This window comes from Ambystoma mexicanum, chromosome 10, assembly GCF_040938575.1.
Source record: "Ambystoma mexicanum isolate Mex_15411 chromosome 10, UKY_AmexF1_1, whole genome shotgun sequence".
NCBI lineage: Eukaryota > Metazoa > Chordata > Amphibia > Caudata > Ambystomatidae > Ambystoma > Ambystoma mexicanum.
The window spans coordinates 622,366,234-622,385,951 of NC_090932.1; the positions used below are offsets into that span (position 1 = coordinate 622,366,234).

Here is a 19,718-nt window from a genome sequence, read left to right on the forward strand (position 1 = left end):
CCGGTGTCACTGGCCAAAAAAATCATCATGCCCAGGGATGGAGGAGAGGCCCAACTTATCCTTTCTCTAGCACGTCAGGTGGTATGATGAAGAGGTAGTCCAATTACGGGAGTGGCGACACAGAGTCTGGGCCGCGGCCTGAGCCACAGACAATTCCCAGGGCCCGACCCAGCCCCCAAAGCACAACAGTTGCTTTCAACTTTTCACATCACATAGGGCAACAATTCAACAACTTCCTAAAGTGAAAGCAACTTGTTGTAAGGTGCCGCCCGGGGAGGCCAGACTGTGTGCTGTGCCCAGGGGCCCAGGCCCAGCCCCCGGCCCAGCCCTGGCAGCAGGAGGCCGAGGGGCCAGCCAGCCAGACAGGCCGTGCTGCTAATTTCTTACATTAGCATTTCAGAGCGAGCCGGGGGCGGCCCGGGCCCAAGGCGAGTGAGCACCATACGCCGGCCCCTGAGGCATGAGCTCTGGCATCTGCATGATGCATAATGCATAATGTATGTATGCTTGCAAATTTGCAAATTATTTGTCAAATCATCAAAGCAAGGTAACAACGTGTGTGTTGTTACCCTGCTTTGATCATAATGTATGCTGCACTGACAGGCTGACAGCCCTCCTGACCACTGCCCACCACCTGAGTGCGTGAATGGTGTCAGTTTCCTTTGCGAGCCCAGCAAGGCAGCAGCAGCCAGCCTGGCCCAAGCCCCCAGGCCCTACTGAGTCACGTGTGATGCCGATGCGACAACAAACATTCCATTAAAAAAAAACACGGCCCAGCTTGGACCACCCACACGACCCGTGCCCGCCACGTGTGGCACTGCACACTGACTCATGCATGCAGCGCAGTGCCACGCCACGCTGGCTGCCTGCGAGCTGTGCGAGTGAGTATAATAATTTATTATAGTCACAAACAACCGGCCCAGGGTGGCTTCAAGAAAAAACAGCCCCCTAGGTCCTCAAAGTACATCGGCCAGTGGCCGAACCTTTCAAAGTCTGTAAGGAACTGGCCAACCCTGCAATAGCCTCCTCTTCTGTCACACATTAGGGCCTGTGTAGTGGGATCAGGAGGAAAGTCTGTCATCCCCATGATGGACCTGGTAACACATTTGTAAAACAAAGCAACTGTAAGTGGCATACATGAGATGTATCAGATGGTGTGGTGAAACCACTAGCAGTTCCGGTTTCCACATCTGGCATAGAATTTAAATGAGCCAAGAAATAAAGACAGTTCTGACACAAGCAAATGTCATGGGACAATACTTTCCACTCAGCCCATGTACTACTGTGAGAAACCTGAGGGTGTTCTCACTGGTAGACCCAAAGGATCTTTTGTTCGGGTGGCCAGGGGAAGGCCATTGCACTTGGATCAAGAGCCTGGGGGCGGACAAGCAAGGGAGGATCATCTGGGCAAGGGGTCCTTGGGGACCGCAGAAGGAATGCCTTCTGGCAAGACATGGTATCCCCTTTCCTGTGATACTTACCTACCTGATAACCCCTCTGTCATTATTGGATATTGCCACCAAAGTCCCATCCTAGCCCTTTTAAGAAAAGGAAGGAGAAAACACCTTTATCAAGTACGACACATCTGTCCCTCCCCTTTGTGACAATAAACATCCATCCTCTACAGTGGAACACTACAAACCCCATACTCCCTGTTTTCTTGTTGACAAACATTTAAATAATTATTCAGCCAACTTTCTTCCAAAAACTGCAACTTGCTACATTTCCCAGAATCCCCTTCATTCATCCTGTCTTTCAAATACTGTGAAGAAGAGGAAGCAACAAGGAGGAATGAGGATTACCCATAGGGATCCCTGGACCATTGACTCCTATGTATGACCACCATGTTGTCCCGCTAACGAGGACAGGCAAAGGGCCTCATCACGACTTGGGCGGTAACGGTAACGCTATTAGCGCGGGCGGTATTAGCCCTACCGCCGAACTCCCCGGCACTAATAGCGCCGGATCACGAGTTCGGCGGTAATGTCAATCCCCATTCCCCATTGAGCCCATTCGGGAATGCCCCATTCCCCATTGGGCTCAATGGGGAAATGTCGCGCTAACACCGCCGGCGGATTTCCCGCCGGCGGTAATAGCGCGAATTTTCGGCGGGTTTCCCCCCAGCTCAGAGCTGGGGAGAAATCCGCCGAAGTCCTGCTTTGGCGGACCCTTAAATCCGGCGGTAATAGCGCTACCGCCGGATTTAAGGGTTACCGGCGAAGTCGTGATGAGGCCCAAAGTCTGGCCTTCCCTTAGAACCAGGTACACCTGAACCAAATCACCACTCCCTGGAAGTATACAAGGTGGCGCAGAAAAGCATACTTTGAGCAAGCTGGGGATGCTGGAAGGTGCAGGAAGCTGATGAACACCTGAAGAGATGTAGAGAACCTGGGAGACCTGGAGGAGGAGAAAACCGCCCTGACACTGGCCCTGTGAGTCTAGGAGAGACTGCACTGTGGAGAGGGAGCTGTACCTCCAGAAGGCAAGACCAGGGGCAGCTGTGGTTGCCTGGCATTAACCACAGTAAGACTCCTCCCCTGGGCCGGTCAGGCGAACCCAGGTCTCTGAGGTCAACAAAGGAGACCCTGACCTCAGAAGAATATCCCCTTTTAGTTCGTGCAGCTCCCAATGCCAAATGCCATTTTGGAGAGCTGAGAAGGGGGAGCAAAATCCTGACAGTGCATTCTGGGAACCTTTTTGAAGATTATGAACTTTGTGAGAGGGGTCCGAGCCCAGAGGAGGGTCCCTTCAGAACCTTGTATGACAGGTCTGAGCCCAGCAGAGTGAGAACCTGTGAACTTTGTGAGAGAAACTGGCACCAGAGATAGAGTGGTCTGGCATGGGTGATCATCCGAAGGTCTCTGGTTGGTGCCCCCACTCCCGAATCAGGAGAAACAAAGGGTACCAAGAGGCCTTAGGGAAGGCTGGCGTGAGGTGGTCATACAAGGGTCAAACTAAACCCCTTGTACAATCGAACACGTTATAGAAGTTTTGATACATTGTGGAGGCAGACGTGAACCGACTGAGGGACGCCTGCACATACATTGTGATGAATGAACTGTGCGAAGCATGACTGGGGGCTTTAGAGAAAGCCTGACTGGGGGCTGAGACCCGGACTTAGATAAATGTAACAACCTAAGGGGTCTAGAATGACTTTTTGTTGAAATGTGAAATGTGGCAAATGTGAACCCGACAGAGGGATGCCAAGACAAAGGTAGGGGAAGGGAACCCCTCCTTTTCTGATGAGATTCAGGAATCGTGAACTGTGAAACCGGCGTTTGCGCCCGGCTGAGGGGAACAACATGTTAACAATGATTTTGAGAAGCCCGCACTTGCCATAGGCTAATGGAGGGACCTAGCGAGATGAGATCGCCCTTTGGAAGTCTGTTTAAATTGGCAAGTGCTTTGGGAGGCTGATGCTGAAAGAAGGATTGGAGCCCCGCTGAGGTGGATCCTAGGGTGAAGAGTAATCGCCCAATGTGGAAAATAGCAGAAGGAACTTTTGGTTTTGTTAGTTTTGGCATATCAGGCCCTCTGAAGCAAAAGACTTTGCATGAGAAGAGACTTGGACACAGTAGGTCCTGATATTGAGAAAAGGAACTGTAACCTCGTGCCTGAGAAGCCCAGGAATGTGCTGTGCTCAAGAGTTCTGCCTTGTCCCATGCTAAAAACGTGGGCAAGGGAGACCACGGCCATAACACCCTTACTTATCATTTGGTGAACACTTCTTTCTTTTCTTGTGAAAATTATCCCACACTATTTTGTAGCACAGCGGTAAGGATTGGCAATCGGTTTTTTTATTAAGTATAGGCCCTTCTTTTTTTACTAGACTCTGATAGGAATGTATTATTATTATTTGATGGTCGTATCTTGTGCCCATCTTAGATGTAGGTTTAGATTAGGCGTTGATCTCACCCATTTTTACAGTTTAATGCTGAAATGTTGTCTGCACACGTGAAATCGATTTCCTTGGACATTTCCCGAGACAACTTTGGTTCATGTATCAATGCCATATCGTTGAACACCACAGTTGAGCAGTCATTGTCGGATCAGCAGAATATCTTTTTGGAAAACAAGTAGTACCGTTCCATGATTCTTGGTATGTGTAGTGTTGGGACATCTGATGACTAGGCATTTTAATAACAAGCACAAGTTCTGGTATAAAAGAATTTGAGATTTTAGAACACAACATGTAGCTACAAACGAACATTTATTATAAAAACATATGAATAACTGAAACATCATTGCAAATAACTTCGCAATTTTAATATTAAATCTGCATTAAAACACACTTCAAAGTCGTATTTGTGTTTTTGGGGGGGTGGGGGTTCCTGCCCAAACCCACATTTCTTTGTTTCTTATACTTTCCCCCACTTCCAAAACCACTATTCCCACCCCCAATGCCTTTTTTAGTTTTTTTCCAAATTCGTTATTTTGGAATTAGTTATGTTCGGTTTGTTGTAATGGGATTCGTTATTTTGTGATTCATTATAATCACTGCATACCCTAGCAAACACAATGGGCCTCATTACGATGTTGGCGGTAAACCACTTTGCGACCGTCGGGTTGCCACCAACCCTGTAACATTGAATCCTGCGCCTGACTTCCCTGTGCCACCGGGACATTACAAGTCCCGGCGGCGTGGGACGTCAGGCACCGGATTCTGTAACTTCTCATTCCCATAGAGTCTCATATACTCTATGGGAGTGGGGAGACGGAAGCCCTGGCACCGTCACTAATGGATCCAGCGCTTCCATGATGAGTTTGCCTACCGGGTCGCTGCACCTGGCAGGGTCAGACCTGTTGGGCGCAGGTGCCCCGGCAGGCAAACTTTTAATTTTACGACAAGGTCGTAATGACGCCCATTGTCCATTTCCAGAGGACACACAAATAAACGTCAAAATGTCATCCCCTTCAAAGCTTTACACATCAAAATTTGTCTCTCCACCATCACCAACTGGGTGGCCAACCACTTCCTCAAACACAACCCTTCCAAAACAGAATATCTCCTCAACTGCACCCCATGAATCAACCCGACCTTACACTTTGGATCCAACAATTCACTATGGAAAACCCCCACGTATCCCTCTCCACATCTGTCAAATCGCTTGGGTTCACCATCGCCCCCAGCCTTTCCTCCGCACACCCCATAGCCGCTGTCATCAAAACATGCAATCTGCAACTACTCCTCCTTTTTGCAAAATCAGACATATCCTTCCTCCTGACGACTTAAACACTGCAGTCCAAGCACTGGTTCCCTCTATGCTGGACTACAGAAATGCTCTCCTCACTGAACTCCCCAACAGAAGCCTTACCCCCTTGCAAGCCTTACAAAGTAGTCAGACTCATCCTCCATATCAACCCTGCTCTTGCCCAGCTCCACTGGCTTCCCATACCCCAGAGAATTGCCTTCAAAGGACTCTGCATTGTGCTTGAAGCCATCCACCTCAAAACGCCATCTTACCACTATGACAAATTCAAACACATCAGATGCACAAACACCAGACAAGCCAGTCAACACCTTTAACACATCCCACTTGAAAACACACATGCACACAAAAACAAGCATTTACCCACTGGGCACCCTACCTCTTCACATACACAATGCATCCGCCATCACCACTTTCACAAAGAGCCTCAAAACATATCTGTTTCCCCACACATAACGCTGCCCTCCTCCACTTCTATCCTAATCTTCCTATCCTTTCCAGAAAACATTTTGTAACTGCTTTTTTCAATTCCCACCTTTCCAAATGTTGAATCCTGTAAAGTGCTCGGAGACCCTCTGGTTAGACCCAGTGCTTAACAACACTTCAAAACTTTAAGTAAAATAAAATGAAATAAAGTTATGTCTTACCCGAAGAAAAACTGAAATTCTTTTTTTTTCCTTCCGCTTCTATAATTTCAGCTTCCTCAATTTATTGTACCCCTCTTAGTCTTTCGGTTGCTCCTCATACCCGCAACTTGGGCTTTATTTTTCATTCTTCTTTTTCTCTTTAAAATAAAATTTCTACCATTGCACAATCTTGTCAATGTTATCTTTATGACATGAAGAAAATTCAGTAACACCCAATTTCATCCGAAAAAAACCTGTTGTCTGTATCGACATTTTGTACGATTTGGGTGTTATCGTTTTGGTCACGACTGAAAATACCAAACATGAGGAGTGGGAGCTGCAGGGCTGTCCCCCGCTCCACATTTTCAGTATTTTGGGGGATTAGGGCTGCCGGGGTGTGCCCTACATCCGTAACATTGGTGGCAGGTGACAAGAATTGCTCGGGCCACTGTTCACAATGAACGGTCAAAACGGGGGGCCAGAGCAGTTATACTGTGGGGAGTCCACCCACAAACAAAACGTTCGTGATTAGATAGCCCAAATCCGAAAATACACCATCTTCTAACTTTTTATTCTTATATTACAAACTTGTGTTCCCTCATCTCAACTATTGCTGTTCTCTATATATCGGTCTTCTGGCCTATCTTCTTTTTCTTCTCCATTTTGTTCTTCACTCGGCAGTTAGATTATTGTTTGGATTACAGCACTCTTCAAATATATCCCCTTTTTTTAATCCAACTTCTTTGGCTTCCAATTAGGCCTATATTTGAGTTCCATTTACTTTGTCCTGTTCATGCACTAGGGTTCTTTGTTCTTCAACTCAATGGGCTTCTTTACGAGTCCGGCAGTAACCCTCGTAAAAATTTACCGCCGCCTGACTTCCGGGTGCCACTGGCTCATGAGTCTGGCGGCCCGTGACTTCAGGTGCTGGTAAATTGTAAGTCCCCATTCCCATAAAGTCCCATAGGACTCTATGGGAGTGGGGACACGGAAGCACTGGCACTGTTGCTAAAGGTGCCAGTGCTTCCGTGACCAGTGTGCCTACCATGGCCGCTGTGCCCGGCAGGGTCAGACCTGTCGGGCACAGCGGCCACGACAGGCAGAATCAGAGTTGGCCGATCCGGAAACCAGGGTGCCGGTGGGTTTACCGGCACCCTTGTTTCCAGACCGGCAAACTTATAATGGAGCCCAGTATCTTCTTTTTGTTCCTCATCCTCCATGTGCTTCTCCTCGTTTTCGTTTCTTCCAATTACTTGCCTCTAAACTATGGAACTCCCTTCCTCCTGATAATCGATCTTGTTCTAATCTTGTTCTTTACAAGAAATGTATTAATTCATCTTTTGCAGTCTCTTTCCTAGAGATGGTTGAATTTGATTTTGTCTGGCTTCTAAAGCAGAAGCAGCTGATACTTATTGTTTGTCTGTTTGGTGTTAGGAGCTTTCCATTTACAATCCATTGTGCTCAATTGTACTATTTTTCCTTAAAATCCTTCGATAAGGATTTGTTTACATTTGTCATGTTGGATTATTAAACGTTTTTCCCAATAAGAGCTGTGAAGAAATGTGGTCAAATAACAAAATTCCATTTTCGGCTCAAATCAATACACACCCCATGTTGCTCTAGAGGATGGAAGGCTGATGTCACTCCTAGACAAGTAATTTCCTGGATATTGTTTTTAAGCGATGCTGAAACATATGGATGACTAGGGAATTGGATGACTTGTCCTTCATGTGGCTCACAAATCCCAGGCCAGCTCTGAGGGGGTTCAGCAAGTCGGGGGACATGGTCTCCAACACAGTACGAGTGTTAGAGAAAGCTTAAAATAATGAAAACTGATTACTACCAATATGCATGCACCACTAGAGTAACACTGATACCTGTCATGCAGATCAGGGTCAAGGACACAACACACGAGTTTGTAAGAAAATTGTTGGGGAAAAAAAAATCTTTCTATAAGTAGACAACACACTCAAAGCAGGGAGTGTTGCATGGAGAAACATGAGATAACGTTGTTTAAATGGTGCAAAATGTCTTGCCGCTGTAATGCATTTCAGCACAAGGCTATATTCTGTGACCCGCATATATGTGCAGAGAGCCAGGCATCTATGTGATACAAATCAGATTTTTATGCAAGTATAGCGGATTTGCAGGAGCATAGGATTGATGTAGAGCACTTTATCTCCTTCATAGTGTTACTTTTCTGATGATCCAGGGTCACACTACACGAATTTTGACTGTATGCAACAGGTGCTTTTTAAAACATCTTGATCGTGGCACACGGGGCCAAAGCGGTGCAATGTACATAGAAATCAGATCCATCCGTTGTCAGCTGCACCACAACACAATAGCCTCTTGTAGATTTGTAAAGGTGATGTAAAAGGCCAATTAGATCAGCCATATTTCAATTATTCGTAATCATTTGAAGATGTAAAGATTCAATATAACATATAACAGAAGGCATTTTCTGATTTAATGATGTCAGTGTTGTTTCTGATTGAACACCTACATAGACAGACTAAATGTATCAAGTTCTGACTGCTGTGTGTCCTTCTATAATTACACCTTTGTTTACTGGAGGTTCTTGTACTTTACTCATAACACCCCAGGTGGTGGAACTCTTATATGCTAATTATTGCACATCGTTGACAATAGGAGGGGTAGGACCAGACGCTCCTGTGAAGAAATGTAATGTGTAAAAAGGTTGAGTAAACTGATCACTTCTATATGATTCATTTTGCATCTGAGAAGTTGTATATCCTGAAAGAGATTTACACAATTTTAAAACAGAGAAACATCACATATCGTATATACAAAGAAGATAAAACTCACAATTCAGGATGTTCGATAAATCCCACAGCCACCTTTGAAATCAGGTTAAAAAACATGCCTTAACGGCTCTCATTTCCATATTCCTTACAATGCTAGATGTAGATAATTACTTCTTAAAGTCCTATGTTGATTAGACATAATTCTGATAGTGCAGCATCTACATCAGCAGACAAATGAAAATGCCAAATGGAAATGCCAACATGTTTTGTTCCTATATGGCATTGATGGAACTTCTTAAATGGGCAGGTGGAAGTGTGGTCACGATTGGACTGTGAAAGATAGGACAGTGGAGTGTGATTAGTTAGTTAAGATATGTTTAGGGAATTTGCCATGAACATGTTGAAATATTATTGATAACAATAATACGTTTTCCCAACAAATAAGTGTATTGGAGATGGGGGAAACCGTGGCTCCAGCATAGCCAATCAATATGTTCCGAAATTTGAGACCGAAGTTCATATACAACGATTGAAATCCCTTTGCTGCACAGCCCCATACATGGAAAAGATTCCATACCTTTGAAAACATCACTTCTGAGGTGCAACGTACCCACTGTCTATGATGTTTATTATGGTGAGGGTGTAAACTCGTAAACTCTGCAGCCTTATCTCTCTTCATCTGTCTGGGATTGTTCTAGGTGGAACCTCGCCTGACTTTCCAAAAATGCATGATGTTTACAATAGGAAATGGTGCCTTCCAACCGCTCAGGTTTCACTCCGTTTTACCCCTCTCACGCTCTTGTGTTCATGACCCTGATGTCCTTCACTTCCTTTCCCAACCTATTTTCTCTCTCTCTCTCTCTCTCTCTCTCTCTCTCTCTCTCTCTCTCTCTCTCTCTCTCTCTCTCTCTCTCTCTCTCTCTCTCTCTCTCTCTCTCTCTCTCTCTCTCTCTCTCTCTCTCTCTCTCTCTCTCTCTCTCTCTCTCTCTCTCTCTCTCTCTCTCTCTCTCTCTCTCTCTCTCTCTCTCTCTCTCTCTCTCTCTCTATATATATATATATATATATATATATATATATATATACTCTCCTCACTCCACTCCTCCTTCTCTGGCACCCTTCTCCTTTATCTCTCCTATCACCATTCTCACTCACTCTCACTTTTATTATTGTTATTTTTAGAGTGTTTATTGAGCGCAGACATAGTTTCAGAAAGCGCTTTACAATCCTAGCGGGAAGAACAGTGCAAAAAGCAGAGAAACAAGGGTGCAAGGAGTTAACCACAACAGGTGAGGGTGTACAATTTGTCATTTTTGGGATTTACAAGCAAACATGGGAGGAAACGGTGGGGAGCAGATCACCCAGTCTCAGGTACAGTGGGGAGTGGAGGGTGTGTGGACCTAAGTGTTAAGGAGCAGCCATTCCTCGAAGAGGAGGGTCTTGAGCTCCTTCCCGAACTGTCGAAGTGAGAGGGTGAGTCTGATGTTGACAGGGAGAAGGTTCCAGTGTCTTGGAGCATAAACAGAGAATGCCTAATGTTGGTTCTTTTCTTCCTGCACTGATGGAGTTCAAGTCTGCACATGTTCTGACTTCTGGTGGCTCACTTGCTCTCCTGCTCTTACACGTGGCCTCACTCTCTAAACACACTCTGACACCCAAGTAACACTTTCTCTCACCAACCAATACATCCATCTTTTAGTTTCCTCCATGCTCTGCTCCACTATCTTTCCACTGCCTGGTCTCTTTGTCCAACTCCATTCCACTTGACCACACCCGAACAACCCAAATCCCCTCTTCTTTTGTTTCCCATTATAGGACCTCTTGCCCTGTTCAGTTGCCTCCTCCCCTCTCATTCGTTACCGCATTGACCTGGTTCCCGAGACCAATTGCTTTTGATATTTCCCTTTGGGGTCGGGCTTCCCAGGTTAGAAGTTTCAAATACTCTTTTATGGTCGCCCCCTTTTCCCAAGCGGGTCCGCTGACATTTCTGGCAAGATGGCACGCCGCATTCCTCTTCCGCAGCGTGGAAGGCACTTCTCTGCCGGGCCGGACTTCATGTTGTGTTGCCGGTTCTGGGTTTTTGTTCTTCTCTGTCTCGTGCCTCAGGTAAACAGTCACTGCTCTGAATGCTTTTATCTCATAGTTCTGGAAGCCAAAAGTGTGACGGGCCAGCAGTATACAAGGTAGGCATGGGGTGATGTAGTCATACTCAACATTTGCAACCAGGCAAATGAGGAGGGAAAAGATACTGGGGCCCTCCCAACTTCATCACCCCACCTCTAGGGCAGGAATGGCTCTGGCAAGCACCTTGATGGCCCTCGTGCCCCTGGTTGAAAGGGGCCCCTAGCCCCCCTTGACAGGTCAGGTCCATAACCCTGTCACAGGTCATGGAATGTGTTTTTGTGCGGTGATCTAGGATGCACTCCTGTTACATGGCATTGCCATCAGGGTCAGGAAAGTGAGCAGGTTGTCCTGGAACTTTCTCCAGACATTCCTTTGCAATGTATTTCACTCAGACCTAACTATTTTTGATGATGCCCCATCTTCCAAGCCTATCATTGATGAGGCATCAGTTTCCATAATTTGGGGTTTGGAGCTGTTGTTTGCACAGTGGTCCTAGGTTGATTTCACCGGTTACCATCATTATCCCATCATTCTTTTATCACCAACCGTTGGCTATTTGCAAAAAAGATTCTCTGAAGGTGTGTTGCATTATCTCGGAATGGGTCAGAACTCTTGAACAACTTGCAGGATGCGTGCTCCCAGTGTGCACTATTTTACATGTGTAACTACTCTGTGGGACAGTTTTCAATCTGGAGTCCACATTATGGTAGCTTTTTCTTGTTTTAGTTCAAACGGGGACAGTCTTGACTCTGAGTTGGGCTCTTGTTAGTGAAAGGCCTAGGCAATGCAGTAGACAATTATACTAAGCAGGACAATGGATTTCCAATTATATCTAGGCACCCCCATATTCTATTAACACTTATCAAATCTGACATGTTTAAAGCAAATTTATAAGTGCATATTTTTTAACGTGTGCCGTATTCTATTTTTATATGGAAACATCCAACATGCTTTCGAAGTATTTATTTGTTTTATTTCATTTAATTAGCAGCTGACGTCATGACGATTTTGACATTGATTACTGTCTGAGAAACACATTGATAAATATTGATCTACACATATTTTCTATTGTAGAATAGCGACGGGTGTGACTACAAGCTATTTGCCCTATGCCATCATTATGGCGGACTTAAGAGTGGGCATTACACATCTGAGATAAAGTCCTTTGTTGATGACCAGTGGTACATCTTCGATGATACTCATGTGACGGTAAGAATGTTGTTATATATGTTTTTGTTTTTTATGTGTATGAAAGATGTTCACGATAGGTAGGAGCCGAGGAGTGGTGGCTGGTAGCTAAATGTACTTCCCACATGCATGCTGGTCTGATTATTGGTGTTTCAAGCTCTGTTGTTTTTTCAACAATATTTAGTAAAGGTTTTTGTAATAAGAAGATATAATGACCTGTAAAGTCAGACATCTTAAATATTGTAGGAAAAAAAAAGATAAATGAATGATACTGCCATTGAAGAATAAAACTACTGGCAATTAAGTTTTGTGCCGATGTCATAAGGGTAAAACCCCAAAGTGGGGCACTAAAAAGGTAGGACCTGGGCCATTGAGGAAAGGGGTAGCAGAAGAAGCTTACCTGCTTTTGAGGGTTGCACAGATTTTCAGAGCAGCCTTAATGGTGGAGGAGGGCTGGTCTGCTTGGGGTGCGGTACAGGCCTGGACCCCCTATTTGTAACCGGGCCAAAATCCTGGTGTTGCGGCAGGCAGAGCCAACGGAAGAGAGGAAAATGTCAATTTTCAGACATGCAACACCACATCAGTGCACTACATCAACAAGCCGGGAGGCACAAGTTCACCTCTGTCTCAAATTACTGTGGACATAGGCATTTAAAGAGAAAGTATTTGTTGTCAGTGGCTGGTACCATCTCTCCGGCAAGTCCATTGCTCTAGTGGATCACCTGTGCAGAGACTTGTCCATTGTGGACAAGTGGAAATTGGACAGCAGACCGCTTCAGATCATTTTCAGTCTTTGTGCGATGATGCCTCTCCTAGATCTGTTCACAGCAAAGGTCATCTCGAAAATACCACAAGTTTGCAAGCAGGTTCTGGGACCGAAATCTATGGATTGCATTCCTCTGAAAATGGATACGAGCAGCCATGAAGAGTAATAATGTATGATTCAACCTGGCTGCAATAGATGCAGTATTTTGCGTTGTTGAGACTGGCAGGCACAGATCTGATCTGCCTTAAGGTACATCTTGCCCTCCTAATGGGGTGGGGGGAGCACCCTACACCATACACCATGGTCTCAGGTCATTAACAGCCTGTCCTTTGAGCAGCATCCCTTTGGACACATACACCTATCAGACAACTGCATGGCAGTCATAGCTGAAACCAGGGTCCCTTCCCCAGGGAAGACCTAGGTCAAGAAATGAAAGCAATTCGGCCTATGGTTTGATTCAGGGAATATCTGCCAGAACACAGCTTAAGGTGCTTCAACTCCTTAATTACTTGCTTTCAGTGGCACGGTCGAGACTATATAATGCTTCCATTAAAGTGCACCCATCAGCAAACACTGTTTTCACTAAGAATGCACTCTCTCCACCTCTGTTTCCTTATTTTTACTGTCAACATGTTAACGAAGGGACTGTTACACTTCTTTCCACTATCACAGCTTCCTCTACCAGCCTGCAAATTAAACATGATGCTAACCACTGTGGTAGGTCAGAAGATGGAGGCGGACGAAATGTTGGCATTCTTAAAATTATTTTTATTAAAGTAATAAAAAAATACCTTTCGAATGTATTGTGTCCTCCAACGTATTCCACATCTTAGAGATGTAATGTCCACAGCTTCACCGTTCGCCGTCCCCTTCCTCATCGGATGATGGCTCAGCGAGGAAAGTGGCTTGCCCCACTAAATCCTCTACTCCGGAGAAGTGGGAGGCATTCAGGGAGAAAATGTTGGAGATTTTTCAATCTCAGGGCACTGCCCGGTCTGCGCCTTCGGTTGAAGCCGGCGGGGAACGGTCTCGGTCCACGATAAGCATCTGGAACCGCTGAGGTCCCGTTCGGACAAGGCTCAGGTAGATCGCCAGAGACATGCCAGGTCCAGGTCCTCGTCCCCGGCGGGACCGTTGAAGCCTGGGAACGTGTCAAGGAAGGTTTTGACCCCATTGATGCTGTGCCCATCGAGTGCGGCTGTCAGGGCCTTGCCCATGACCAGGCCCTCGGAGCCCTCAGCCCCATTGTCGACGTCAAAGCCGTCGGCGCCCTCGACGCCATCGGGGCTACAGGTCTGAATTTGACGGTGGAGGCACCTAGAGCTGTGGATCCTCCGAGATATGCTCTGGCTAAGACTGTGATGAGATCCCTTCAATGGGCCCTCAGGACGCAGTGGTCCCGTCAATTCTCAGGCAAGATGTCGGATCTCCTTCAGATTCCGCTCCAGGTCTCAAGGGATCTTTGGTGGAGGGCCAGCAAAGGGAATTTGATGAAGGTAGAGCCATTTTGGCAACCGTGGCCGGAGGTGACAGTGGTGACGGATGCTTCCCTCACAGGATCAGGGGCTCATGCCAGCGAGCTGACCCCCAGCAGTCATTGGTCTCCGTTGGAGTCCAGACTTCAAATATATCCTTTGGAGCTGAGAGCCATCAGGCGACCCCGGAAGGCTTTTCTGCCACCTGTGCATGGGAAGAGTGTCCTGATCATGATGGACAATACAGTGGCCTTCATTACCTCAACAAAAAGGGGGGTGTAGGGTCTGTCCCGCTGTGCAGGGAGGCGATGCAGCTCTGGTTCTGGACAATAGAGCAGGGAATCTCACTCTTGGCAGTTCATCTGGCTGGAGAGGAGAATGCGGCGGTGGACGCTCTGAGCAGGCTGAGCGCGGTCTCCCACGAATGGGAGTTGGCTCAGGAAGTCCTTCAGGAGGTCTTCGCCCTTTGGGGAACCCCTCAAGTGGATCTGTTTGCGACCGGTGCCAACCGGAAGTGCGAAACATATTGCTCAAGGGAATTCCCTCCGAGAAGAGCTTTAGGGGACACGTTTGTCGTGGATTGGTCATTCCCACTTCTGTACGCGTTTCCTCCGGTCCCCGTCATTCCTCAAGTTCTAAGGAGGTTACGGAAGTTCCGGTACCACATGATCCTAATTGCTCCGGATTGAGTCGGGAGATCGTGGTACCCGGACCTTCTATAAATGTCCATCTGTCCTCTATGACGTCTTTCCCACAGAGAGGATCTTCTCTCACGCGAGGGGGATCGGGTTCTCCATCCAGAGGTCAAGACTCTCAACCTTCACGCTTGGTTTCTGAAAGGTTACGCTATAAGGATTGGGACCTCCCAGTTGACGTGATGGAGGTGTTGCTTTCGGCCAGGCGTCCGGCTACCAAATCCCTGTACCGTTGCCATTGGCATATGTTTTGCGACTGGTGCAGAGGACACTATGTCGATCCTTTTCAGTGTTCTATTCTGATGGTTCTTTCTTTTCTGCTTCCTTAAGCCCACAAGGGTCTTCAAGTGGGTACCATTAAAGGTTACCTGGCAGCGCTGTCTATTTTCAAGTGCTCGTCTGAAGAATGTTCTTATTTTAAGATTCCTTTGATTACCCAGTTTCTAAAAGGGCTCACAAATGTGTTCCCGCCGTCTCCTTTTCAGGTGCCGCTTTGGGATCTGAATCTAGTCTTGAAATTCTTGATGGGTGCTCCGTTTGAAACTTTGCACTCTTGTCCTTTGAGACTGTTGACCTTCAAGACAGTTTTCTTGATTGCAGTTACATCTGCTCGCAGAGTGAGCGAGTTGCAGACACTTTCATCTAAGCCACCCTTTACTGTGTTCCACAGGGATAGGGTTGTACTGAGGGTACGTTCTTCCTTTCTACCTAGGGTAGTGTGTGAGTTTCATTTGAGCCAGAAGGTGGCACTTCCTGCTTTCTATCCTCCGCCTCATCCTGGTAAGGAAGTGGAGAGACTCCATAGGTTGGACCCTAGGAGAGCTTTGAGCTTTTATATTTCTAGGATGTCCAGGGTCCGAGTGGACAACCAACTTTTTGTGGGATACACTGGAAACCGATTGGGCCAGGCTGTTACCAAACAGACCTTGGCCAGGTGGATTATCTCACCATTGCTGAATGTTACAGATTGGCTGGCAAAGACCCTCCTGAGGGTTTGCGAGCTCCCTCCACCAGGGGTGTTGCTACACCCACAGCCCTACAACGGGGAGTTCCTGTTAAGAATATTTGTGATGCTGCAACATGGTCTTCCATCCACACCTTTGTCAAGCATTACTCCCTGGATACTTTCCATGGTCAAGATATGGTCTTGGTAAAGCAGTGCTCTATTCTGCCATCTGATTGGGTATATCCAAATTCTTCTCCCTCCTCCGTTCACTGATATGCTTTGGGAGTCTGTCAAAGATGTGAAATACGTTGGAAGACACAATCCATTCGAAGAACAAGTTACTTACCAACTGGTAACGTTCTTTCGACTGGATGTTCCTCCAACGTATTCCACATCGCCCTCCCAGCCTGCCCCTCTGAAGAATTTCCCATGCTATTGCAGCTTACGTTCCCACAAGGCTATGTGCAGTCATGGAGGCTTGGTGTGCGGTTATGGCACACGTTGGAGAGGGAAAAACATGAACTGAGGCTACGGGCGCCGTGCGGCCTACTTATAACATCCGATGACTTCACCGGAGGCCGCTGAGGGACATCGACCCGACGCCATCGACGCAGGACATCCTCTGCCAAAAAGTTTCCGAAGCAGCACAGCTGTGGACATTACATGTAAAGGATGTGCAATATGTTGGAGGAATATGCAGTCGAAAGAACTTTACCAGTTGGTAAGTAACTTGTTCATCTGTCCCTATCACAAAGGTTTGCCCTACCTAACACAAACTAACTATGGGCCTTGTCATCAGTATAGCAGTCCAAAGTGAGGATCCGTTCTCTTTCAGAAAAGTATCCTATTCTAACCCTACCACTGGTTAAATAGCAAAGGAAAATAAAGGGTCCAGGAGAATGGCTCCCTTCTCCTGGACAGCCATCTTCCAGCCTTAATAGTCTATTTTCAAATAGTCCTTGTTGATCATGTGAATCAAATCCTTTAATTCTTCTAGGGGATATTTCCACCTTTTCTGCTTCCCCTTTAAGGCTTTAAATACATTTTTTTTGTTTCTCACAATAGGGGTTTGACCCTTATCCCTTTTGGATTATTGCAGAGTCTCTAGATGGCTTCTTATCTCTCGATCACACTCCATCCACTCTTTGGACCTAACATACGATTCTTCCCCTTCTTTAGGGTATTCACAACCCCTGCAATGAGTATAATGGGTTCCCATTTACTCTTCACTATCTTTAGGGAATTAAGAACCACTGGGACGAATATGATGAATCCCCTTATAGTCTACACTTTCTTTAAGGTAATCACAACCACTGGGACGAGTACGATGAGTCCCTTTTGTATTCTGCACTTTCTTTAGCATATTCAAAAACACTGGGACGAATATGATGAATCCAATTATTTTCTTTGCTTTCTTTAATGTATTTACAATCACTGGGATGAGTGTGATGAGTACCTTTTATACTTTTCACTTTCTTAAAGGTAGTCACAACCACTGGGATGAGGGAGATTAATCCCAGTGCTCTTTGTTTTCTCTTAAATGTTCATCACCACTGGGACGAAGCATGTGACTTCCTATATACACCCTGGTCTTCCCCCTGGGTCTCCCGCTATACCCATTACGTTCTCTCTTTGGTACTAGCATGACTGGGCCGTCCTGTGGAGCCGGGACACCTTCTTCCCAACACTTGGCTTCCGCTTGTTCTGCTTCCTTCTCTGTCTTGTGGTGGGCCCTCCCATTCTGGGCCTTGATGCTATCTGCCTGGGTCACGCTACCATCTTGAACTCTGTTTCTTCCTCAGGGCTCGGCTCCCTGCCTTCCCTCTATTTCTCTCATTTGGTGGCCTCGAACACTAATTAGACGGTGGTTCTCCTGGCTTCCACGGCTCTCCCCGTGTCTTGGATTTCAAATCGCCCAGGCTTATTGAACAGGTAGCTCTAGTCTTTCTTTCCTTTTATCCAGGCTTAGCTGGTTCCTCCGTAGCATGAGAGCATAGTCTTTCCTCTATTTCTGTGTCGTGTTCCTCATTCCTCACTTATTCCTCTTAATCTCAGTATGGTTGGCTGATAAATGCTGGGTACTCTTCAGTGCCCTTGCATTCTTCTTCTTCTCAGTACTTTTGTCAATTCTAGGAATATATGATACAACATTACCGTAATAAGCAGAGGCTTCTGGAATTGTTATGTTGGGAGTTTGGGTTTTGTCGGGACTTTCCCAGAGAGGATTTTTGGGAGTTCTCTAAAGCAAAGGGAGTTCTCTAAAGCAAAGGGAGTTCTTATCCCCAGGAGGTGAGTCTCTTCCTGTGAGTTCCTGCATTCCGTCACCCCTACAGGACATTTTACATAGCCGGCTCACCTCCTTTGCCTCACAGGGAGGGGCTCCCCTCTGGGGAGACTGACGAGATCCTGTTAAGGGTCACAACGTTCTAAGCTAAAAAAGGAGATTTAAAAGAAAGAACAAACAAAAAAAGGACGTTGAACCCTGTATTAGGGTAAAAACAATCATGAACAAAGGGGTGTCAATAACAGCCCAGAAGAGGGTCACTTTGCTCTTGCTTTATGCAAGCCCAAGTTAAACTGCTTCTGCAACCTAAGCGCAGAGTGCGTGCATACAAATGTGATGACCCTGACACAAGGATAGTGAAAACTGATGGTGACTGGTAACATGGAAAACTTCAGGTTGAATATGCTCCCCAAAGTTCATAAACTGGACTAAATATAAAGAGGCACTTGGAGGCCTGTTGTGGCAAGGTGCTTTTGTAGAGTATACAATAAGTGTAACTCTGGTGTGTGGCCATCATGAGTGAGAAGGAATAGGCAGCAGAGCCCTCAAATTAACTCAAACCCAGTAACAGGAAAAGCAGTACCAGGGCGAAAGAAGAGGATGAAAACAGGTGAGGTAGGCCCTTGATCTGTAACAGAAGGTCAGACTAAGTCCCAAATCAACACATTACCCACTGAGCATTATGAGCCAGGGAGGTCGCACTCACATAGCTGTGTGGTGAGGAGGAGATAATTCATGTACCCAAAAAGGGAGTCATCAGGAAAATGGAAAATATGATACAGCAGGCAGAAAAGGGTCCAGGATTTGGACTCCCAGACATCTACCAGAAGCTGCAGAGGGATGCGTGGGTAAAGGGATACAAGAGACACACACTTTGCGACCTGCTGCAGAATGCAGAGAAAGATGTTGCAGACAATAAACAAGTATTTAACATTGTGTGGGTGAACAGAAGAGGTAGGGTGGCAGAATGGAAGGAGCAGAACCTGGGATATCAACTCTAGAACATTTTCAGGCCTCAAACACCACTTCTCAAGAACCAGGGTTCTGTTGGCACTCTTGTTCAGAAAGGAATTGCCATAGCATTTTGGTGCTGGACAGCCCATGTGGGTGGGACCAAGACTGATATGCAAATGGATATTTCCCATCTGTGAAAGGTACAGTGAGCACAAAGCAGATGGCTGCGAACTCTCAAAGTGGGAAAAAACCACTGAACAGGTTATCATGCCGTTTTCTTTCTGGAGAGGGGCGCCTGCTACAATTTATGAAATCTGTTGCAAACCATCCAGTGGTAGAAAAGAAGTCATTTTACAGCTTCAGAGACAGGCGCCTTTAGTACATGCATTTGATACAATGTTGATATTGTGCAGTGTTTCGACAAAGGCTTTACCTGAAAATGATAAAAACTTGCAGAATCATTGTCTACTTTACTTCCCTCACTGAGAATACAAAATTGGAAATCTGTACTCAGGCAGAATTCTCTGACCATTAAGAGAAGTTTGAAAGGCTTTCAAGGGTTCTTCGGGTACACATTCACACATTTGGGAAGGAGGGGATATGGTCCTTACCAAACACTATACTGTAACTGGAAGGAGAAAGTGGATTGCTATATGGCGGCTGGGCCTGATAAAGGTTTAGTCTG

At 46.2% G+C, this 19,718-nt stretch overlaps 1 protein-coding gene and 1 long non-coding RNA gene across 4 annotated transcripts in view; one reads left to right on the plus strand and one right to left on the minus strand.

The window, feature by feature from the left end:
* Window positions 1-19,718, plus strand: part of LOC138491599 (ubl carboxyl-terminal hydrolase 18-like) — a 1,142,981-nt gene that overhangs the window by 848,146 nt on the left and 275,117 nt on the right. For all 3 annotated transcript variants that reach the window (XM_069618206.1, XM_069618205.1, XM_069618204.1), the window contains exon 8: window positions 11,800-11,934. In XM_069618206.1, the coding sequence (XP_069474307.1) occupies window positions 11,800-11,934 (135 nt within the window). The remainder of the gene's footprint in view (window positions 1-11,799; window positions 11,935-19,718) is intronic.
* LOC138491601 (uncharacterized) overlaps window positions 1-19,718 on the minus strand; it is a 357,008-nt gene that overhangs the window by 175,354 nt on the left and 161,936 nt on the right. The window lies entirely within an intron of this gene.